Genomic DNA, 26,379 nt, shown 5'->3' with positions numbered 1-26,379 from the left:
TTCTCTGTCTTTTAGTTATCATTTTTTTTAATAATTTTGTATAGAATTATTCATTTTATTTTTTCTTAAGATCATATTTAGGAAAAAAAAATAAGAATAAAATATATACACTTATATATACATATTATATTATATATATATATATATATAATATAATGAAAATAATATATATTTTTTTTGTGTATATTCATCAGAAAAAAAAAAAATATATATAATATATATATATATATATATTCATAAATTAATCAACAAAAATAAAAAATATATATATATAGATATAAATAAGTAAATAATTTGTTCATTAACTTAAGTTAAAATATATTGCACAGTTTCACCTTGATAATCATTTTGTGAAAAAGGATATATAAATATATATATATATATATATATACATATATATAATGAACCATTTGTTCATAATATTTAAAAAGAAAACTTTTTCTTATATTTTATTTTGTTTTCTTTTTTTTTTAATTTTTACATTTTCTTTTTAATTTTTTTTTTCTTTACATATAAAGAAGCTTCATCCTTATGTTCATGTTTTATATTTTCTTGAAAATTTTCTAATTTCCTTTTATTTTCTTTTAATAAGTCTGTATTATGACTTTTACTTATGGTATCTATATTAGTCAAATGAATATCATTTTTTTCCATATCATTTTTATGGATCGTCATTTTATTTGCATCATTTATATTTAATGGGTATACGTCATTGGATTTATGTAAAGGTTCATTCGTATTTGAAGTGTTTAATATATTTATCCCGTCTACCTTACTACTACTACTACTACTACTACTATTATTATTATTATTATTATTGTTGTTGTTGTTGTTGTTGGTGGTGGTGTTGTTTTCATTTTTGTACTTGCTCGACTTGTCATTTATCTTTCCATTTTCATTATTGAGTATGTTATTATTTTTTATATTATGTTTATTTGAAATTTTATTGGTGTTCATATTTTTGATTGTATTGTTATCCATTAAAAAATTAGCTGTATTTAAATTCCCCTTTAATAACATTTTTGCAACATTTTTTCTTACTCTAGGAGAATGTGGTGAGTTTTCTACATTGCTATTAATGATATTATATAATATAGAATTTTGCATATTTGTTAGATTATTATGGAATGGGTTATATTCATCTTTTTTTTCAAAATTATTTTTTTCCATATTTTTATTTGATACATCTTCTTTGTTTAATATTCCTGCAATATTAATATCACTTGGTATTTTATTTACTTGAAATCTTGTGCATTTAATAGTTATTTTTTTATATGTTTCAATATTTATTGGAATTTTTTTTTTCTTTTCTTTTTTTACAATTTCAGATTCAACTGGTGAGTTTGCACTTTGATATTCATCATCATTATTATCAATGCCATTGTTATTATTATGGTTATCATTAATAGCATCCTTATCATTATCTCCTATATCGATCTTATTATTTTCCTCATTATTTTTGTTATGATATTCAGTCTTACCTTCGGCGGATAATCCCACCTTATACTTTTCATCCACATCAACATTTTTGTTCACCATAGTATTTTTATCCACATCAACATTTTTGTTCACTATAATATTTTCATCAACATCAACATTTTTGTTCACTATAATATTTTCATCAACGTCAACATTTTTGTTCACCATAATATTTTCATCAACGTCAACATTTTTGTTCACCATAATATTTTCATTCAACACATTATTTTCATTCACCACAACATTTTCGTTCACCACAACATTTTCATTCACCACAACATTTTCGTTCACCACAACATTTTCGTTCACCACAACATTTTCGTTCACCACAACATTTTCGTTCACCACATTATTTTCATTCACAACATTTTCATTGACTAATAAATTTTCATTCACTTTATTCTCATTGTGCTTAAAAAAAATCATTTCCTCCAGCAACGTTTTATTGCTCTCATTGCCATTCACTCCAACATAACCATTTTTACTATTAATAAGATAATTTAAGTTTTTTTCAAGAAAGGTATCAAATAAATTATTAAGAAACTCTTTTTCCTCATGATATGAATCTTTCAATGAATCCACTTTCTTTCTATATTCATCAAATTTCATTTTGATAAGTTGATCATACATAGTAATATCTTGTTTTAATTCCATGGAGGACATATTATCAGATATGTTTTCTATTAATTTATAACATGAAATTTGTTTTTTATATAATTGAATTATAACATTCATAATGACAAAGAACTCTTTCAAATTAGTATATTTTCCTAATAAGATATCATATTCTTTTTGTAAATTTTCATTTTTTTTTAAAATTTTTTCTATATCACTTTCTTTATTATCATTTGTTTGTACTGTAGCACATAATTTAATATTTCTAGCACGGAAAGCATATTTAAGAGTATTATTAGATTCTTGAAATGATGTTCTAGAAGGGTTAATATTAGCAATCATAACAACTAGACAATTACCTTCAAGAGAATTTTTTAATAAATGTGTTAATTTACTATCTCTATATTTAACTCTTACTTTGGATATATTCCTATTAGATGCTAAAGAATTAATACAGTTAGCTAATGCTAATAAGGATTGATTAATATAAGATCCTTCTTTGAATCTTTCTCCTTTATTTGATGTTGCACTAGCTCTTTCAGAACCTGCTAAATCTACAAAACATAATTTGGCTTTATAACTTATAGTATTCATATCATCATCTAAAATTTCATTATAAACATAAATTTGTAAAATAGCATGAGATCTACTAGATACTTTATTTGCTCTCGTAGGTGACATTTTCCTATTTTTGACACCTTCATTTATTAATAACATAGCTTGTTCATAATTCTTTACTTCTATTTCACACAGATTACTAACTTTAACTTCAGCAACATCTTCTTGAACTTCTAAAGTTTTATTTTTTTCTTTTCCTAATAAATCTCGAATTGTTTCATTATATACTTCTAAAAAACTCATAAGTACTTTTATATTTCTACATTTCTTTTCATTTATTATATTAAATAATTCTAATAAAGATAATTGTACAATACCATTTTGATTTTTATCATCAAGCATAGTATATGTTTTTCCTGATCCTGTAGCACCATATGCAAAAACAGTACAATTTATACCTTTAAAAACATGAGGTATTAATGGCTTAGCTGTTTGAAAAAACACTTCTTCTTGTGTAGCATTAACATCAAAAACGGCATCAAACACATATGTTGACTGTTTCTTTTTTTGAGACAGTAAATAACATTCTTTCTCATTTTCTTTCTCTATCAAAACATAATTATTATTAAAAATGGATACAATATTTTCTTCAGATTCTCCTATAGGTTTTATACGAACAGCAACTTTGACATTTGAGTAAGCATTCAATGTATTGATCAAATTGTTATTTTCATTCTTCTTGGAAGTAACACTACTTGTTGGATTACTATACATATTGTTATTATGAATATTAATATTATTATTATTATTATTACTATTATTACTATTAATTTCTTCTGAGTTTATAATATTTTTTATATTTATTTGGGGTATATATATACTGTCATAGATATTTTTTGAAGTAATTGGATATTCATTCATATTTTCAATCACATCCTGATTATTATTATTATTATTATTAATATTATTATTAATATTAATATTATTGTTCAGTACGGATAATTTGTTTTTGTTAGATTTATTAGGCATATTGTTCATAATATTATTATGCTGATGATCATAATTGTTTAAAGACATATTTTTTAATGCATCATATTGTCCATTTATAATATGCTCACTATTTGTTATATGATCCCCACTGGTATTAGACTCACCCTTTATATTTGGATACCCATTTTTAATAGTCTCTCTAATGTGTGTACCTTTTTTTTGCATATATGATGGCATTAAAATATTATTTTTTGGCAAATGACTTTTATTTGTATGTAAAATAGCTTTATTGTTCTCAGTAATATTACAAAATAATTTTAATGTGTGATCATTATAATTTAATATATTATTTGTATGATGATTGGTACTATATATCTTAGTTTTTCTTTCTTGTTCATCACTACAAATAATGATTGGATTGTTTTCTTCTTTATTATAATAATAATTATTTAAGAAAAATGGATCATTCAAATTTTTTGTTTTTCTCATATGAGGAATATTTGTTATATTTTTTGAACTTTTTATTGGCTCGTATTCCTTAATTATTCTTCCAAATTTTTTGGTTTTATTAATAAAAGAATTATGTTTAATTACACAATTTGCTTTCTCAGTACAACTAATGGATTTTTTTTTAATATTATTATTTATATATTTTGTGGTATCATTACTTATTTTTTTTTTTTTTATAATGGATTTTCTTTCTTTATTACGTATCCATATAATATTCTTATCACCTTTCTTATTTTGTGCACATAAAAAATTATTATTCTTTTTTTTTATATTATTATTATTATTTGTATTATTATTATTTATCGTAATATTATTTTTATTTATATTATGAGGAAAATCCCTATTATAAATACATATATCATTTACCTTATTATTCTCATCATTATTATTCAATTTAACTTTATTACAAATTGGTCTATGCATTTTTTTTTTTTAATAAATTATTAAACTCATTTGTACTCATATGTATACATACATACATATACATATATTATATAAGTGCATAAGCATTTTTGCTTTCCTTAATAACAAGTTAACTGGCGCTACATACATATATATATATATATATATATATATATATATACATATGTATATTTATACTTGTGCGTACTTTAATATTGTGTTTTGTTTTGTTTTTTACATGCACATTTGAATATATACATATATGTAAATATATATATTTAATATATATTAAAAAATACTATAATACCCAAAATAAGCTGTCCTTGGAAAATTAACACAAAAAAAAAAAAAAAAAAAATAAATAAATAAAAAAAAAAAATATAATTTAAACGAAAAAAATTATAAATATAAAACATATATATTTTTATATTTTTACAAAAAAAAAAAAAAAAAAAAAATATAAGCAAAATATGTTCATATTATTCTTTAAATGTATTAACTATGATACAAATATATACAATATAAAGTAAAAAGGATTAACTTAAAGAAAAAAAAAACGTTTTATAAAAAAATAAATATATGATTTCAAGAAACAAGAAGAGAAAAGAAAAAGAAAAAGAAAAAGAAAAAGAAAAAAAAAAAAAAAAAATTACGTCCTACAGATATTTTACATATATATATATATTTTTCAATATATAATATCATATTTCTTTATGTCAAAAAATCAAAGTTTCCAAATTTATTCATCCTATATAAAAACAAATATAGAAAAAAGGAATTCCACTTAAATATAGATATTTATAATTATTGAAACATTTATATATTAACAATACATAATTAATAATATTAAAAATAATAAATAAGATGAAAACATATAAACAAATCTTTAAAAGAAAATAAATAGGAGGAGATACATATTAATATAATTCTTAATAAGGATTTTAAAAAAAGTAAAAAATATATATATATGTGTAATGACTTAGAGTTTTTTACCTTCTACATATGTATCATTTATATATATATATATATATTTATATATATTTATATATTTATATAATTATATCTCATATAACCATTCGATTATTCTAGACAGGTATTTCATACCTTAATATATATATATATATATATATATATATATATAATATATGTAAAGATTCATATTTATATATTTAAAAAAAAAAAATTCTTCCCACTTTTTTGGAGAAAAGAAAATGAAAATATAAATATGCCTTATGCATCATGGTATCTCTATATTGACAAATATAAAGCATAAATTCAAAAATAAAATAAAAAAATATATACATGTTATTATTTATATGAATATATTAAAAAATGTTTTATTTAAACATAATGTATTTCTACTTTGCGTAGAAATGTGTGCACTGGTATTTATAATAATTATTTTTATTTTATTTTTTATTATTTTTTTTTTTTTTTTATATGTGTAATTTATAATAAATGTATATACTATTATTTATAGACTTTCTATTCTTACATATTTATTGAGAAAAAGAAAAAAAAAAAAAATTCTCATATTTCCTTGTCTATATAAATAAGCATATATATATATATATATATATATACTATACATTTTAACATATTATTTTGGTTTATATTAAGAATTTATTTTTGTTAAAAAGAAATAATTATATAGTTCAAAAAAAAAGAATTAAAAAAAAAAATAAATAATCGATAATGTATAATTGCAAGAATAAATATATATATATCTTTTTTATATTTCATAAAAACATGATGACTGTCTGGTAAAAATAGGAAATAATGTATTTCATCAAATTTATAAATATATTCATATATATATATGGGATAATAATTTTATCTTATATATAACAACTTTATATATTATTATATCATTACAAGTAGGATATTTATCATACATATTATATTTTTAGATATTTTTTTCAACATTAATTACATCCTCAATATGTAGGAATAAAATAATGATATTTCTAACAATTTTAACAAAAAAAAAAAAAAAAAAAAAAAAAAAAATCAAAATAAATTTTATATTTATATGAATCACTAAAAAAGAAAAAAAAAAGAAAAAATTATGATAAGTCTACTACATATGAATAACATATGTACAATTCAAATACATATATTTTTTTATTACATGTAAATAAATTAAAAAAATATTAAAATTAGGGTTGTCTCAAATAAATAAGTACTTCTATTTCAACTATAAGTATTTATATTAAATTTGGGCATTTCCCAGCTATCCTCAACACACATCTAAAAAAAATAAAAATATATATATATATATATATATATATATATTTATTTATATTTATATATAATATTAAATTAAGAAAATAATCTTGCTATATTTTCTATTTGGGTTCCTTACTAATACTTTCTTGTTATATAAATTTCTATTATTAATAAATATTCGCGCTGCTTCCGGATTAGCAGGGGAAGATGTATTGGGGTCATTTAACAAAGATTGAATTGATGTAAGTATAGACGTAATATCATATATAGGACTCCATTGATTTTGTAAAATATCTAAACATATATTTCCATCTGTATATATATTAGGATGATATATTTTAGATAGAAATTTTAATTTTGGAGGTGATACGGGATATTCTTCAGAAAAATGAATTATCAAATGAAATATTCCACACTCCCATATAGTATCATCTGGTCCTCTTATAATTGCATGACAATACATAATATTATCAGCAAATGGTGAAGCTTCAAAACTTTTATTTTTTTCTTTGTTTATTTTATTCAAATCTTGAATGATTCTTCTTCTTGCAAATGTTGACATGATGTATTTTTTTTTTTTTTATATTAATTTATTACATAAAAAATTAAGAAAATAATAAGAAAATATAAGTCAACAATTTTTATTTTTTCATCAATATGTTTCCTCTGTTGTATATTTTAATTATATACATATCATTTTTGAAACGTTGTTGTGTTCCTTTACAAAATAAAAAAAAAAAATATATATATATGTATATATTTTCTTCTAAGGATTATTTTAAATATTTATAAATTTATATATATATAATATATATATATTATTTTACATATAATTCTTATAATTTTACCAAATTTTTATATTTTATATTTTTCTGTTCATCACAATTTTGTTTTAATACTTATATATATTTTCATATACTCATAAATATATTATAAATCTTATATTTATTTTATATTTGAAATCGGAACCTGCTTTGTTTATGTTTATTATAAAAAATATTCATTCCTTCCCAGATATTATATTTAACTGCTATTATATTACTGTTCATATATTATTATATGCCCATTTGAGGATTTAAAAAGAAGGAATCTTTTTTTTTTTTTTTTCTTAACATATATTTTTGTACTTGAATGCATATATTATATATTATATATATATCTAAATATATAAATACAATTTCTATATAATTATAAATATAATTGGAGGGAAGAAGAAGAAAAAAAAAAAAAATTTACATTTATATTTAAATATATACTTAATTTTTTCATTGAAGAAAAACAAATAGTTATATTTTGCTGATAATTATTTTAAACATTGACGAAAAAAACGAAAAAAAAAACATCGTGATTCAAAATGTATAATGCTGAAGAGTAAAATATATCAATAAATAGAGAAATATAAAAAAAAAAAAAAAATAAAAATTATATATATATATATATATATATATATATATATATATAATATAACGTAATAATGACACTTAATATACATATATAACATCATATATATAGATGAAATGTCAGATTTTCTACAAGTGTCTCTTTGTTGTAGTTATATTTTTGAATGAATATAATGCAATTATGCTTAGTACCAGAAGAAATAACCATAATACAATAAAATACATATTTAATGATAAATTCAATTTTAGTGAAAAAGAAAAAAAAAGTTATACATTTCCTCCATATATGAATGTTATAAAAAATAAAAGGAAAAAAACACAGTCTTGCATTTTTTCTTCTCCTTTAAAAATAAATTATAATAGCGTTATTGATAAATCAAGAAGAAACATATCTTCATCTTTTCATAATATATATAATAATACAAATCATATTGATACAAATATAAATAATAATAATAAAAAGAAATTATCTGATCCGTTGCACTTTTTTATACATTCATTTATATCCCATCGAATAAATAATAATAATAAATATAATAAATATATTTTATATACTAATAATCAGTATCATTTTTCGCCTCATTATTGTAAAAAGAAGAATTATTTTGTTACCCAGCTTAACGCAGAAAATACTAATTATATTAAAGAAGTTGCAACCACCCTTAAAACGACTAGCCAAAGTAACTTAGATAATAATTTAATATTAAACGAGAAAAAAATGGAAATAAATATTATTCCAAATAAAGAAGAAGAAGAAGACGAGATAAAAAAGGGGGGGCAACATTCCAAAATATTACATAACATCAACATTTATGATGTAAAAGAAGATAATAAAAGTACAGAATTAAAAGAACAACAGAATGATATAAAAAATATGAATAATGTTTCATTAATGAAAACAAAAAATAATGATAGCAATACTATATATTATGATTCTCATAAGAATGCAAATATTCTTACTCTTGAAGAGTTAATAAAGACAAAAAAAGTATCAAATATTTTTATTATAAATAACACAGAAAATGAAGAATTAAATATCGAATTATATTTTGATCACAAAGAATTAAAGCTTTTAAGAAAAAAAGAGGAAACACTCAATTCTTTGAAAAATAGATTGACATTAAATTTATTAAAATTAGAAAAAAAAAAACTAAAAAGAAAAAGACAACATGGTGAAGTTAAAGAGCAAAATGGAAAGGATAAAATGATATTAATAAAGGAAGAAAAATCTGGAGAATTAATAAATAATATAAAAGATAACATTAATGAAAATATATGTAAACTAGCTACAAAAGAGGAAGAAAAAACTTCAATTCATTTTCTTGATATTGATAATAATATTATTGATGAAAATAATATATTATCAAATATTATGGATAAATTAAAATATGTAGTTATAAATGGAATGAAAATAGAAATATTCAAAAACTTGTATGAATTAAAACAAATATATATATCTATGGATGTATTTGATAATCATCCTATTATACCTTGTAATATGCCTATGAATAATTTAAATAAATATATATATTACTGGATTGATTCAAATGATAAAAACGTAATTAAATCATTGGATCTGTTTTATGTACCAAATAAAGAAGATGTTAATAAAAAACTTCAACTCGTTATATATGATAAGGAAAATCCTTTCCATTTTTATGTTACAGATGATGTATATGTTAATGAAAATAGGTTTAAAAACGAAATGATGATAAAGAACAATAGATATTCTGAATTTAATAATGATGATAGAAAAAATAATAGTTGTGAAAAAAATATTATACGTATATTATCATATAATATTTTAGCACCTATATATACAAATACTAAATATGCATTAGAACATATGTTTAAAAATATAGACCCATGTTATTTAAAAACAAATTATAGATCCCATCTTTTAATACATGATATTAATAATTATTATGATATTATAAGTTTACAAGAAGTAAGTGAATATTTACATAATAATTTATTTTGTACCTTTTTAAATGAAAATTATTTTTCTAATTATAAGCCAAAAAATAATTATGGAAATGATGGATGTTCCTTATTTGTAAATAAAGAAAAATTTTCATTAATTGAATATAAAAATTATGAATTTAATCAAGTTATAAAAACAGATGAATTAAAAAACATATATGATACCTTTTTAAATTTATCAAAGGAATTAGATGATATAATAAAAGAAATTAAAACAGTATTCCAAATAGGAATATATATGCATAAAAATACAAATTCCATTTTCCTTATATCTAATACTCATTTCTATTTTCATAGTCTAGCACAACATATAAGAGCTTTACAATCATATACTATTCTACACATATTACAAACATTAAAAAACAAATATCAATTAACTTATCCTGACAAAGAAATATATGTCATATTAAACGGAGATTTTAATACAAATTTCGATTCAGAAGTATTTCATTTTATGCAAGGAAAAGATATTTCTCCAACGTCAGAAATATGGCTTAATGCACAACTTTTTAAAAAAGAATTTGATGATCTAGATAAATATCCAAATCTATTCGAATTAGAAAAAAACAAAAATAATAATGAACAATCTATAATAGGACCACATTTAGACAGAAAGAAATTTATACCTCTATATTCTGCATATACAAAACAAGATATCCAATTCACAAATTGGAATAACAACTTTATTGATGTTCTTGATTATATATTTTTATCTACAAATATAAAAGTTAAAAAAGTCTTAAAGGGTATTGATAAAGAATGCTTTCAAAAATACAAAGGTGCTCTTTCTCCTATAAACCCTAGTGATCACATATCTATAGCTGCTGAGGTAGAATTATGATATATTGAAAGAAGAAAAACAATATTAGAGACAAATTAAGGAAAAAAAAAAAAAATTTATATAAGATACCTCAAACTATAACTATTAAAACTACTATATATTACTACATATATATATGTTATATATATGTATATATTTTTTTTTTTTTTTTTTTTTTTTTTTTTTTTGGTTTTTAAGTTCCCATAAAAATTTAAAACAATATATATATATTAAAAACACATATAATATTTCATATGTTATGAATATCTAAATATTAATATAATAATCCTTCCGAAAAGTAAAATACGAATTCATTTATATATACGTATATATTTTTTTAAATATAAAATATATATTTTTATTATAAATAAATAAAAAATGTTTGAACATATATATATATATATATATTATATTTTTCCTTAAAATGTTTAATTTTTATTCATCGTATATAAAATACATAATAGTACAATACCTATATTTATATATATATATTTTTTTTTGGTCCTCTAACATTTAAAATATAATAATAATTTAATTATGACGTATTTTTTTTCGATGTTTAAATTATAATGCACATATTCAATATACTTAAGGAAGAGAACCCTGTAGGAGGTTATATTTAATTTTTTTTTTTTTTTTTGTATTTTTTTTTTTTCTTAAATTATATAAAAGGAAAAAATGTTGAAGTATCAAAATAAATTATATATACATAATATATTAATTTTGTATGAATAATAAAATGAGCAAATATAAATAAATATTTATATTATATAATATATATATATGCATTTATTTATTTTTATGTATATGTGAATATTTTTTATATTATATATAATTTCCTTATTTCATTTTTAAATGTATTAACTTTATACGTAAAACATTCTTAGTTAATCAAAAGTATAATAGCATTAAAAAAAAAAAAAAAAAAAAATGGCAGATAATATAACAAATGATGAAAGAGATATATTTAAAATTCATAAATGGTCAGCAGTAGCAGCTTGGTCATGGGATATAAGTGTAGATAATTGCGCAATATGTAGAAATCATATTATGGATTTATGTATAGAATGTCAAGCTAAAACAACAGGTCATGAAAGTGATAAGGATAAAAAAATTGATAAAGAAGCTTGTACTGTTGCTTGGGGGGTATGTAATCATGCTTTTCATCTTCATTGCATATCAAGATGGATAAAGGCAAGACAAGTATGTCCTTTGGATAATACTACTTGGGAATTTCAAAAGGCCACAGATTAAAAAAATATGGATATATGTAAAAAGAGGTACTATATATATATATGTATATATATATATATATATATATATATATATATATATATATATATATATATTTATTTATTTGTTTATTATATATATTTAATTTTTTACTATTTTAATCTTGTGTTTTTTTTTTTTTTTTTTTTTTGTAAAATGTAAATTAACATATATATATATATATATTTATGTTAAGAAATTATCATAATAAAACACAAAAAAATATTATAAAATTACAAAAATGGATAATGATAAAAGAAAAGGATATTAATAATCATTATAATACATACACCAACAATGAAGGAAGAAAAAAAAAAAAAAAAAAAAACTGTATAAATCATTAAATATATATATACATATTTATGTTGAAGTCACAAAATAGATTGAAGAATGAAACCAAAAAATTTTAAAATGCTTATTTTATAAATCATCTATGTATGGATTATATATTCATGTTCTTTATTTTCATATATTTTTTTAAATGTCTTCATTATTTTAAATTATAATGTAAATAAATACGTTACTTGATATGATATATATATATATATATATATATATATATATATACTTTGAAATTTGTTTTGTTTATGGGTCCAGTGGGATATATTTAGATATATCTTAAAAGGAATATGTATAAAAAATATATATCATTTCTCTTCATATGTTAATATTATTTTTATATTTACAAAAATGATTATGTCTTAATAATAATTGTTATTAAAAATAAAATCTTATTCTTAAGTTATAACAAAAAAAAAAAAAAAAAGAAAAGGAAAATAAAATAAAATAAATAATAAATAAAAATAATAAAAAATAAAATATTTTTTTGATGAAACTATTTCCATATATATATATATATATATATATAATATAATCAAAATATTAGTCATATAATTTAACACATTTACTTTTTCCCCCTGAACATATATACCTTTTAAACATTATTTTTTTTTATTTTTTTTATTTTTTATTTTTTTTTTTATGATTTTCTTTTGTGCTTTATATTTCCAGTTTCATCTTTAAGTAAAGGCATTTTAATTTTATAGATAGCTTTCTGTACCAATCCCCAAAAAGCCTCTTTCGCCTCTACTGCAAAAGCAAATCCTTTATGATTAAATTCATTTGAACTTTTTTGGTTATCAATATATGCTAATTTTTTTATTTCGTATTTTCTTAATCCTTCAAATTTCCCCAATTTTAATTGCTCGAGCACTATTTGTTCCATAGTCGGTTTTTTTATAAATTGATAAGTCATTAATATTAATAATGGTAATATAGATATATATAAAGAAATTATTAATGAAGCATAATAGTTACCAGATGAATGTGCTTTTTCAAATGTACCATGTAATTCATCTGCTCCTACAATATCTAAAAAGAATTTAGTATTACTTATTATAAACCAAAAGAAAAATGTTGCTATCAATTCTACCCATAACACTACATGAGATATAAAAAACCATGTATTAGTCATTAGTACTACTACTATATTTACTGCTATTACATGATGAGTATAAAGAATTTGTGAAAAGGTATTAAAATCTATATCTGCATGATGATTATCTTTTAAAGAAGATGAATATGCTTGTCCTGTTGAAAAATGTAACATTATAACCGTTTCAACGGTAGCTAGCCAAATTGCAAATAATAAATAAACAAATAAATAATGTGTACCATAAGTTCTATATTTTTCTGGTTTTGATCTTTTTCCAATCCATGATTTTATTTTTTCTGTATATCTTTGTATATATGGTATATATCGAATAGGGAAAAAAAAAAATTTATAAAATGATTTATAACAACTTTTTACTTTGTTAGTATAAAATTCCATTTTTCTATTAGAATAAAATGGCCATAAAGTTGATGGTGATGTTTCATATAATAAAGGATTATTTAAAAGGATATTATGTGGTAACTGCTTATCTAAAGCAACAAAAAATATTACAGGTAATGATGTGAAAGCTATATTAATAATTTGTTTGGTCCATGGATTCCATGCATCTATAGCACTATAACCTGTCCAAAATATTAATATCATTGAACATAAACAAAAACTAACATTACGAAATATACAAAAATATACTAAAAAAGAATTTCTTCTTAATGATTCTCTACCATGTACAAATAATAATTTTTTTAAATATTTAAATTCACTGATAGTAAAATCAGAAGAACGAGCAGCTTGTAAACCTTCCTTTCCTGCAATACCAACACCAACATTAGCCATTAAAATCATGCCAACATCATTTGCACCATCACCTATAGCTAATGATGTACCGCGAGGATTAAAAGCAGAATTTTCTTTAACTAATAATGATTTTTGTTTAGGTGTTACTCGACAAGCAATTAATGTAGATGCACTTCTAGCTAATGTATAGAATTTGATTTTTAAAATTTTATCTTTCATTATAACATCTAATGCCTCACCTGTTATTGTTATAGAAAATTGTGAATAATGTACTTGTTCTTTTCCTTTCGTTTTATCCAATTCATTATTATGACAAAATGATTCACTTGATTCTAAAAAAGAGTTGAATACTTTATCTTGTCTAGCTAAACTTGGAAAAGAATTATTATTTTTCATATTAAACATATTTGATGATATAATACTCTTTTTTATAGAACCATGAAAATTAGATTTCATAAAATTTAATATTGTTTCTGATCTTAAATCTAAATTTAAATTTTCCCAATTTACACTATTCCACCATTTCGTACCATGATCTACATTTAAAAGATTTGCTGCATTTGTATTCTTCTCATGAATATTTATCTGTTCTAATAATAAAGCTGGGTCAGTTTCTGTAAATATAGCATTATATGTTTGTTTATTTAATATATTTATTGAATGTCCAATATTAATAGCTGTTTCTAATTTATCTCCTGTTAATACACATATTGTCATACCTGCATCTCTTAAATCTTGTATTACTTGAGGGACATCATCTTGCAACTTATCATCAATACCTGTACATCCAATAATAATTAAATTATTCTCAGCTTCTTCATAAAATTCTTGTAAATATTCTTCTTTATCTGTTTCTGATTTTTTTCTAGCATCTATATGATTGCGATACATATCAGTAAATTCATTTTCTGTCAAATGTTTATATCCTAAAACTAACGTTCTTAAACCTGATGTTGCAAATGCATGTAATTGATGCTCTACGTGATCTACAACATTTTCTTGATTTTTTGATGCTAATTTTAACACACTTGTATCAGCTCCTTTTACTAACATAAAGATTTCTTTTTTTTCATTTTTAACAATTAATGACATTCTTTTCCTTACATTATCAAATGCGAATACATCTAATATTTCAAATGATAAAATGGGTACAACTTTTTTAATAATTTTCTCTTCAGATTTAATTTCTTCTTTATATTGAATTTTATTAGAACCAAAGATATTTTTTATTGGTATAGACATATGAAAGTTATTCATATAATCATCTTTTGTATTACCTTTGTTTATATTCTCATTTATTTTAATACTCTCTTTTTTTTTATCCTTTCCAAAACACCCAATTACATCAGGGAAATATGTATCAAATTCTTTTTCATAAAATTTTTTTTTTTCTAAAAATTTTTCGAATTTTTTTTCACCTAATATAAATCTTTGAGCAAATGTAGATGATAATTCTATTTCTATAGTAGTTAAATTAGGTCTGTTTACAAACTCACATCCTAAATATAAAGATGTACTTATTAAAGCTAATTCATCTGGAGAACTTGCATCATATTGTGGTTGTGTTTGTGTAATGTATGTATAAGCCATATCAGTTTCTTTATCATATATTTTTAATTTTTCATTATTGTTATTATCATCTTCATTATTATCCATTTCATCTATATCTACATTTCTTATCATAGCACTATGGCATAAGCTTAAAACTAATAATAAAAAATATATTTGATCTTGAACATCATGGCGAATGCTATATATTTTATTAACAAATAATAATCTATTAAAAAAAACAAATTCATTTTCACCCCTAATAAAATCATCTTCAGTATAAGTACTATTTAGTAAGCTTTCATAATTAGCTAAGCTATTTTTATTATAAAATAGACTCTTTTTCTTTTTCATTTTTGTATTTAATGAAGTATTTGACCAATTTAAAGGATTCAAAAATGTATGGCTTCTTCTTGTCTTTTCTTTATTCAAATTATTATTTCTATAAAAATTTGTTTCATCATCGTTGTATGGTTTATTTTTTACTTGGTTTTGGCGTTGATAATTATTAAGGTAATAATTATCATAATTGTCATAATGATGGTTATGAACATTATGTTCACGATGAATATCATTATCTTTATGACGATGAATGTCATTATCTTTATCACGATCAATATCATTATCTTTATTACGATAAATATCATTATCTTTATCACGATCAATATCATGATCTTTATATCGATCAATATCATGATCTTTATCACGATCAACATCTTCATCGTCATTTTCATCATCATTATTATTGTTGTTGTCATCACTATCATTTGTACCATCATCATTTTTGTTCTCATCATTTAGGTGTCCATGTCCATTTTCTTCATTATCGTAATCTTCAAAAACAGGGTCCATAGGATCTTGACTACCCCAATGTCTGCTCTTTGCAATATTTTCCTTTATATTACTGAAATCATAAAAACCATATGTTCCCTTATTTCCCAAACCAATATTTTGTAGCTGCATAACATTTTGTGTTAATGTTCCTGTTTTGTCCGAATATATATGAGTAACATTCCCCATTTCTTCTAATAATTGTCCAGCTTTACTTAATGCATGTCTACCAGTTTTTTCGCTATACATATCATTATCCCAATTTATTAAATATCCTTGTAATAATCTAACCACCTCCCATATTAATAATAAATCTACTGGTATAAAAGAACCAAATAATAAAATCATAGATCCTATAGTTATAAAAAATGTTTTTAAACTATCAGATGTTTGATCTAAATTTAAATACCACAAATTATATCCCTTTCTTCTCATCCATAATACACCTGCTATAGCTACTATTAAAGATATAAACACTTGACATATAATTAATACAATAACATGATTTCCATATACAAATTCTAATCTTGACCATTTTTGTCTTGATTTTGTAGAAGCATTTTTCATTAACTTTGTACGATTTCCTGTATTAATTACTAAACCATAAATCCATTTTGTATTTACTAAAGATGTTCCTCTAAGTACTAAATTATCTATTGTTATTTGAACAAGTTTCTGATCTCTTTTATGTTCTTTAAAAAAAATTTTTTCTTTTTTTAGTTTTTGTTCTTCTTCATCATATGCTCCATTATGAATATTATCATCATCATTATTATTATTTTTATTATTATTATTACCAATTGATGATAGTGTTGAATTCCTTTTATTTAATTTCTCGTTCTCATTTTTGTTATTAAAAAATGACTTATTAAATGTTAATTTGCTGTACAAAGTTCTTCTTCTCCTTTCTGGTTTATTCTCACTAATAACATCATTATTAATATGTGTTATTTGGTCATTATTACTACTAGATGTGTCGTATACCTTTTTTTTATTATTTATAGTAAAAAAGGATTTTTTTTTATCTACTGTTTCTTCTTTTTGCACCTGTTTCTTGATGTCATCCAAAGAAAAACAATTATTATTATTATTATTATCAAAATTATTATCATCATTATTATCATGGCTACCATTTTGATGATGGTCATCATATATATTATGATCATTCTTTGTCATGTCTGAAAAATTATGTTGTTCATTTGCATTATATGAAATATGTTTTTCATTATTATCATATTTATTATTTTCATTAATAAAGATTCCTATTCCTTTTTCATCGTGGTCATCTTTATTATCATCCATTTTATAATGTGTATTATAAAAATGAACAAGTTTTCCATTCTTCATATTTTTATATTGTAAAGGAGGTAATATCATATATCCTTTATAATCAAAAATATTATCATTAGGTCTTTCACTTATTAATTCTATTCTACAGAATCCTGCACTTTTATCATCACTAAAATATTTAGATATATCTGGTAAACAATATTTTTGTTTAACATTAGATTCACCATCTACATTTTTGGTTTCAATGTTTACAATTCCTTTTTTATTAGAACAATTTAATACAATCAAATCAGCAGGGAAATATTCATATGAGAAAATTTTTACAACATCACCATCTTTAACATCTGCCCATTTTTTTTCTTTTAATTCTCCTTGTTCAAAAACCATAGTTTTCTTACTATTTTCTTCATTATCAGATTTGTGTCTTTGCCAGTCTTCAAAAAATTCTTTAATCATTGCCACTACTATTATAAAAACTAAGGGTATTAAATAAGTTGGCATTCCTTTGGAGTCTGTTATTTCAGGTATTAATTGTAACATTGATATTGATAAAAAATATAAATTTCCTAATCTTAAAAATTGAAAAAATACAATCAAAGGCAAAAAGCTATATAATTTATATTTAGCTGTTCTTATTTCATTTTTATGTTTCTTCCCATATATTATATCTATATTCAAATCTTCCTCCTCGATCTTGTTTTGAGCATTCTTTATATAATATTCATTATCATCTTTATTAAATTCAAAATTAGATATTAAATATATTTTATTCTCATTATGTTTTCCTTTGATAGTACAGGATATCCATTCTAATATTTTCATTATCAGCTGATAGTGGATTTATGTGCATTCATAAGTATCAAAAAAAAAAAAAAAATAAATAAATATATAATAATAATAATAAATTAAAATGAAAATTAAAACATATGTATACAATATATAATTCTTTTTAATACATCGCGAAATTCTTATGTTGCTTTTTTCTTGTCCTTAAATGTTAAAATATATATATATATATATATATATGTATGTATTTTCTTTTAAATTAATTATGCCCCTGTTTTTAATTTTTTTTTTTTTTTTTATAAAAGACAATTATTCATAAAAGTGTTCAAACATGATAAAATTATCTACACTCATATTAAAATGATAATAATATTTATGGTTAAATAACAAAATCAATAAGAGAGCTGTTAAAAAATAAAATAACAAATCAATATATATATTTATATATATTATATATATTTATATTTATACACACTTTATATTATTTATTTATGTTTTCAAAAATAAATTATTTCAAGTCATATAAAAAGAGACCAAGAAGTAAAATATTTATGTATGCACAGTTGTTATTTATTAGAAAAATAAAATAATAAAATGATACATAAACAAAAATTTTACAAATAGACTTATAAAAGTTCAAGTCATAACCACAACATTTGGTAAATGAACGAGAAAAATAAAATATAAATGAATTAAAATAAAATATAATAAAATATAATAAAATAAAATATAAATATAATATGTACATTCAAATAATATATCATACATACATATATATATATTTATATTTATATTTATTCATTTTATAATATTGCACATATTTTTGATAAGTATTCATATAATTTTTACATATTCATAAAAGTACATAATTATAAAAGGTACATTAAAATTTATAATTGTACATATTTTTATTATATGTACATTTTCTCATGTGTAAAAAAAAAGAAAAAAAAAAAAAAAAAAAGAAAATCACGTGCTAGAAATATATAATAATATTTCCATCATTTCTTTACAATTATTTGGAAAATAAAAGAGGAGTAATATATTTCCTCAATATTTTATAATAATAATCAATATATATATATATATATATATATATATATATATATATATATATATATATATATATATATATATACCTAATATTATTATATGAATATGTATAAAACATATAAATAGTTATACAAAAAAAAAGGAAAAAAAAAAAAAAAATACAATATGTGTATATAACAAATATATTTATTATATATATATATATATATATATATATATATATAATATATATATTATATATTTGAGAACTAGGAAAATTAGAAGGATATTTCTAATAGTAAAAAAAAATATTTATATATATATAATATTATGTATTATGCATATTAAAATATTGTATATATAAATATATATATAATATATATATTATTATATATATATATATATATTTTTTTTTTATACTTTTTACCTATTATTTTCATATAGGCACATATAAAATAAATATATGCAAAAAAAAAAAAAAAAAAAAAAAAAAATATATATATATATATATATAATATATATATATCACGATGAAAAAAATAAAAATTATAAGAAATATTCAAAAAAAAAAAAAAAAAAAAAAAAAAACTTTTACACTTGTTCTAATTATTAAACAGAAATTATAAAACATTTATATATAATTCCTTTTTCCAAATGAATGTATAAAATGACTAAATGAAAAAATAAATGAACATTTATGTTATTTATATTAGTATATATATATTTTTATAATATTATTATATATTGTCGATTTCAAACCAAAATTGTTCGTATAATAATAAAAAGATAAATATATAACTTTTTAAAAAAATTATAAATAATTATATTAAATATTTAAGATTAAGGATTATATATAAAATACAACATAAATATAAAATATATATATATATATATAATATTCATTTTAATAATATCCTTGAGAGTAAAAATGCTCAATCTATATTAAAAAAAAAAAAAAAAAAAATGAAAGAATAGATAATTTTAAAAATAAGTTTGAAGATAAATATCATAATATTAATAACATATTTGTTTTATATATATGTATACATAAATATTATAAATATATTTTGTTAATTATTATTTTAAAATTACAAATGCAAAAATTTATATCAGTAATATTCTTTTTTATAATATATCTTTCTTTACATTTGATCTATACAAAGAAAAATGGTACCTCTATAAAAAGATAAAATAATAAATATAATGTACATATTATATATATATAATATATATTATGGTCAATTGAAATATGTTAGAATGCTGTGTTGAAAATGTTTGTAATATTTTTAAGTTATTATATTATGACCATGGTATAATATATATAAAATATATATATATATATATTTTTTCTCTTTCAGATAATATAGACGATATAATAATTGTGGACGATTCTAATGATTTAAATTACAACAATGATTTCTTAAATAAAGCGAAAAGTGGTGATGGTAAGTAAAAAAAAAAAAAAAAATAAATAATAAGGATGCATAGTATACATATTACTATTTTATAATTACATAACATTTTTTATATTTACAACAATATTTTCGTTTTTTATAATATTTATTTTGTTTGACAATTATTTTTAGACTCAAGTGGAAATAACTATAACTTAGGGTTTAACGATAATGTGTATTCTTGGATGGGAGAAAATGAGAAATTATTTTACATAAAGATTGGTGTTTTTTTTGTTATTTTAATTATTGTTATACTTAATGGAATTATAGGAAGAAAGACGAATAAAATGATTGCTCTTTATTGGCTTAGATCTTGTAAAGAAATTTTTATAGAAAATTTTGCAAAGGTAGGAAATGATAAATCTTTTCTTTTAGAAAAATCTTATGATAATTATGAATTTTATTGTACTGGTAGAAAAAATTGTAATTATTATTTTGTCAATTTATATTTGAAAAGAAGACAATGTTTATGGAGATATTATATATTTAATTATTTTATTAATGAAAATGATACTATGCTTATTGTTATAAATTTTGAAAGACTGGATAAAAATGTTTTATGTGTTTATAAAAAAAGTCAAAAAAAACAAGTTGAAACAAATTTCCCAAACTTATATAAATACACTAAACTTATTAAAAAAAAAGAATTAAAAGAAATGTATGAAATTAAAGGAGACTCATCAGAAGTTACAGATTTAGTCCTTAGCGGAAAAATTCTTAACTTTTTTAATACACATGATAAATACATTAATTATATGTGTATTACAGATATACCTCTTCATGAATATGATGAAAAATCTTATGATCATAATAAAAAAAAAAATGATGACAATAATAAAAAAAATGATGACAATAATAAAAATATTGATGAAAATAATAAAAAAAAAGAGGATATTGTCAAAACAGAAAAACAAAAATATTGCTATCTAAATTTAATTATTCCAAAAGATGTTGAAGAATTAAAAAAATTAATTAATTTTTCCATCTATATGATAGATGCTTGCTCTTCCATCGAACTACCAGAAAAAGTTAGAGATAATGTAAAAAAATTAAGATATATCATTGAAAAAGATGATATCAAAAGAAAACAAGAATTGAGGGAATTGCAAGAAAAAAAAAAAGCTAAAAAAATTCAAGAAGAAAAAGAAAAAGTTGAGAAAATGTCTGCTGAACAACAAAGAAAATATGAAGAAAAAAAACAAAAAAAAAGTTTAAGAAAAATGAAAAAAATTAAAATTATTAAAATGTAATTGTTTTGTTAAACCAAACACAAATATATATATATATATATATATATATATATATTATATATTTCTTAATTTTTTAATATTTGATCAATCCCTTTTTATGTCCAACTTTTGTATCAATTAATTTTTTTTTTAATATAATATAATTAATATATTTTTTTAATATTTTTATACCCCAAAAAAAATAATAATTATGATTTTATATTATCAATTAATATGCTATTCATAAATTTCATAGGATTGTATTACTATGCAACATTGTAATATATATATATATATATTTTGTTTTTTTTTTTTTCAAGTTGAATATATATAATATATATATTTTTTTTGAAAGTCACGAAATAAAATTAAAAAAAAAAAAAGAATCACAAAAAAATTATAAAACTATAAAATAAAATGATAAAAATGTAATAACCTTTTATTAATATTTTTAAATAAAATTAAGATTCTTTTAAAAACATTAACAAAAATTAAAAATTAAAAAAAAAAAACTTATACACAGGGAATATGTTAATGATCTACATATCTTATAATATCGATAAAGTCTTCATTTAATGAAGCCTTTCCAATTAAGAAGCCATCCACATTAGTATTATCTACATAAACCTGAGAATTAAAAAATAATAACATATATATATATGTGTGTTATAATAATAAAACATATATATGTATTCTTACTTTCATATTAGACTTGTTTATAGATCCTCCATAAACTATCATCATTTCTTCACTTGTTGACTTGTCGATTTCTTTTGCTATATCCCTTTTTAATTCTTAGCAAAAAAAAAAAAAAAAATAATAATAAAATAATACATATATATATATATTTATTTATTTATCGTCCTAATATGTTAGCATAGCACATACGAACAGTTGATATCATTCCATCATATGAAAATAATTTTATTAGTTCAAAAAATACATAATTTTCTTCTTTTTTTACCGTAATAATATTTATTTAAAACATCATAGGATACTGGTTTTCCTGTACCTATAGCAAACCTTGGCTCAAAGGCTATGATTATATTTTTCATATCATCTTTTGAAATTTTAGTTTTGATAAGCTGGGGAAAATAAAATATGAAAAATTTTATAACATATGAAATATAATAAAAAATGAAAAAATATAATATAATATATACATATATATATATATATATATATATATATATATTAATAATATATATGTCTAATATTTATGTTTACTCGTAAGAGCTCCTTCATTTTGTATAAAGATGTAGAATTATCCGAATTTTTATAGTCATCACCAATACATAGTATAACTTTTAATTTAGAATTAATAGCATTATATACCTTCAAGACTATCTGTTCAATTGTTTCTCCATTCTTATAAAAACCTTGTCTTCTTTCACTATGTCCTATTAAAGTATATTTAATACTAAAGTCATAAATTAATTTTGCAGTTGTTTCTCCTGTAAATGGTCCGAAATCATTAACTAAACTTACATCTTGAGAACATGCATATATCTTAGAATTATTTTCTTTTATCTTTTGTAAAAGATATGGTATATATAATAAATTAAGAGATACTATTACATCGATATAATTAGAATATTTAATTCTTGTCAATGTATCAATTAATTTATATGCTTCCTCTTTTGATAAATAGCATTTCCAGTTAGCTATTAAAATTTTTTTTTTTTTTTTTATCTTGTTTTGTTCATTATGAGAAAATATATTTTCCATATAATCATTTTCATTTTCTACGGAATATGTTTTTATAAATTTTTCATCACTCGATTGATTTCGTTCGAATTTTTTTAGGATGTTGCATGTATCTCTTGAAAATTTTTTACTTTTATTTTTTAATATATAATTAGAAGAGATTAATATATAACATTCCTTTCCTTTTTTTCGAAAGGAAGAATATTTAGTTAGACAATTGATTGATTTTTGGAATACGTTATATAGAGAATAAAAAGATAATAACACAATCGTTTTTAACATATTAAAAGAGAAAAAATTAATTAATAATAAATAAATAAATAAAATAATACTTCCACATATATATATATATATATATATATATATATATATTATTGTTTTTTTTTTTTTTTTTTATATGTATCTATAATTTTATGTCAAGATGAAGAAATATCACCATACTGGAATATATATAAAAAAAATTATAATATATACACACATACATAAATTAAATCCAATAATATTATACTCTAAATAAAACATATCTCTTAAATAAAGTCATAAAATAAATTTTCAGATTAAACAAAATTGAGATATATAAAATAAGTATCGTTATATTTGAATCAATAAATTTTTAATTAATATAAATATCCTTAGAAGGGATTAAAAAAAGGAGAAAACAAAAAGGAACTCTTGTAGATTTTCTATTAAAAATATATTTCCTTAATACCCACCTACAAATTATATATAATATAATTATTATAAAAAAAAGTATAAGGAAAATAATACTATGCCTACTGTATGCATTACAAAAAATTGCACATGCGAATAGTATAGAGATTCCATAACAGGAATATTCAAAAAAAAAAAGATATAAAACTAAGGTGCACGCATATTAAACGAATATAAGAATATATATATATATATATATATATATTTACATATGTATATCTATTTTTTGCTACATTTTTATATGAATAATAATTTATGTGTTATATTATTAACATTTAATTAGAAAAACAAAAAAAGGAAAAAAAAAGGTTTATTCATTTAAATTCTCACATATATGAACTAATACCTTAAAAAATAAATTAAAAAAACTAAATAAAATTATCAATGTAGAATAAACAAAATATATGTATATATATATATATATATATATAATAATTCATTACATATAAATATGGAGAAAAAAAAAAAAATGTAAAAATTAATTATTTTAAAAATAAATCATTTAGATACTAAAATAATGTCTCAAATATATTTAAACCTATAGTGTAAACATATTTAATTATTTTTTATTTTTTTTTTTTTTATCTTATCTGTTTAAAATTCAAAATCACGTGTAAACTCCTCGGAACAGTCTTTACACTTCAAAGTTATGGTTGCATAAAATTTGTTATGTTCATGTGTTAACTCAGTAGGTATGTTCATATCTTTATTATTTATATTTTTTAATTGTGATGGTAATCTTACTTTATCATTTAACGTTGTAAAAACTTCGAATTCATAATCATTCATAGTAGTATCAACAGAATTACATCTTAAATCATAAGCATTGTGTGAAGAAACCTGAGTTCTTAATGACAATCTTTTTGCTTTCTTATCATTTTTGCCATATCCTCCTTTCTCCTTAATATACAAACTTTTATATAATTTTGTTAACCCTTCTTGATCGTAACCCATCTTTTTTTTTTTTTTATATAGTTAATTTTTTGATAGGATTAAAATACAACCTAGCAAAGAAGAACCCTTTTATAAAAAAAAACAAAAAAAAAAAAATTGAAAAAAATATAATACAATATAATAAATGTGACAATAACAAAAAATATATATATATATATTCTTTTATATTTTAAATATTAAATATATAAAAATAATTTTTTTTTTTTTTTTTTTTTTTTTAAAATGATGTTGGGATTATCTATTTATAATATACAACCACAAAAAATATACCTAATTATATATTAATGTTTTTTACAAAAACTAGAAAAAATAAGAAAAAAAAGAACAAAAAGAAAAATTGAAAAATTAAAAAAATTATATAAATATATAAATAAAAAAAAATATATATATA

The 26,379-nt window shown here is 19.8% G+C and overlaps 8 protein-coding genes across 8 annotated transcripts; 3 read left to right on the top strand and 5 right to left on the bottom strand.

The window, feature by feature from the left end:
- Positions 1-477: 477 nt before the first annotated feature.
- Positions 478-4,633, bottom strand: PADL01_0318300 (kinesin-8, putative; the record flags this gene model as incomplete). Its single annotated transcript, XM_028684803.1, is given in 2 exon segments — positions 478-4,560; positions 4,577-4,633. 2 exon segments carry the CDS (start codon positions 4,631-4,633, stop codon positions 478-480), a joined length of 4,140 nt encoding a protein of 1,379 aa, XP_028536597.1.
- A 2,114-nt stretch (positions 4,634-6,747) lies between these two features.
- Positions 6,748-7,345, bottom strand: PADL01_0318200 (ubiquitin-conjugating enzyme, putative; the record flags this gene model as incomplete). The annotated part of the gene is made up of 2 exons (XM_028684792.1): positions 6,748-6,804; positions 6,920-7,345. 2 exons carry the CDS (start codon positions 7,343-7,345, stop codon positions 6,748-6,750), a joined length of 483 nt encoding a protein of 160 aa, XP_028536596.1.
- Positions 7,346-8,295: 950 nt separating this feature from the next.
- On the top strand, positions 8,296-11,007 carry PADL01_0318100 (endonuclease/exonuclease/phosphatase family protein, putative; the record flags this gene model as incomplete). Its single annotated transcript, XM_028684781.1, has 1 exon — positions 8,296-11,007. The coding sequence occupies one exon, from the start codon at positions 8,296-8,298 to the stop codon at positions 11,005-11,007; it is 2,712 nt and encodes a 903-aa protein (XP_028536595.1).
- Positions 11,008-11,916: 909 nt separating this feature from the next.
- On the top strand, positions 11,917-12,240 carry PADL01_0318000 (E3 ubiquitin-protein ligase RBX1, putative; the record flags this gene model as incomplete). Its single annotated transcript, XM_028684769.1, has 1 exon — positions 11,917-12,240. One exon carries the CDS (start codon positions 11,917-11,919, stop codon positions 12,238-12,240), a length of 324 nt encoding a protein of 107 aa, XP_028536594.1.
- A 997-nt stretch (positions 12,241-13,237) lies between these two features.
- Positions 13,238-18,937, bottom strand: PADL01_0317900 (P-type ATPase, putative; the record flags this gene model as incomplete). The annotated part of the gene is made up of 1 exon (XM_028684758.1): positions 13,238-18,937. One exon carries the CDS (start codon positions 18,935-18,937, stop codon positions 13,238-13,240), a length of 5,700 nt encoding a protein of 1,899 aa, XP_028536593.1.
- Positions 18,938-21,027: 2,090 nt separating this feature from the next.
- PADL01_0317800 (conserved protein, unknown function) lies at positions 21,028-22,637 on the top strand (the record flags this gene model as incomplete). Its single annotated transcript, XM_028684747.1, has 3 exons — positions 21,028-21,103; positions 21,292-21,378; positions 21,520-22,637. The coding sequence occupies 3 exons, from the start codon at positions 21,028-21,030 to the stop codon at positions 22,635-22,637; spliced, it is 1,281 nt and encodes a 426-aa protein (XP_028536592.1).
- A 510-nt stretch (positions 22,638-23,147) lies between these two features.
- Positions 23,148-24,605, bottom strand: PADL01_0317700 (triosephosphate isomerase, putative; the record flags this gene model as incomplete). The annotated part of the gene is made up of 4 exons (XM_028684736.1): positions 23,148-23,243; positions 23,316-23,410; positions 23,581-23,701; positions 23,844-24,605. 4 exons carry the CDS (start codon positions 24,603-24,605, stop codon positions 23,148-23,150), a joined length of 1,074 nt encoding a protein of 357 aa, XP_028536591.1.
- Positions 24,606-25,628: 1,023 nt separating this feature from the next.
- PADL01_0317600 (trophozoite stage antigen) lies at positions 25,629-25,988 on the bottom strand (the record flags this gene model as incomplete). Its single annotated transcript, XM_028684725.1, has 1 exon — positions 25,629-25,988. One exon carries the CDS (start codon positions 25,986-25,988, stop codon positions 25,629-25,631), a length of 360 nt encoding a protein of 119 aa, XP_028536590.1.
- Between the last annotated feature and the right edge of the window lie 391 nt (positions 25,989-26,379).

Source organism: Plasmodium sp. gorilla clade G2 (genome assembly GCF_900097015.1).
Source record: "Plasmodium sp. gorilla clade G2 genome assembly, chromosome: 3".
Lineage (NCBI taxonomy): Eukaryota > Apicomplexa > Aconoidasida > Haemosporida > Plasmodiidae > Plasmodium > Plasmodium adleri (nom. inval.).
This window is presented reverse-complemented; position numbering and strand designations above follow the sequence as displayed.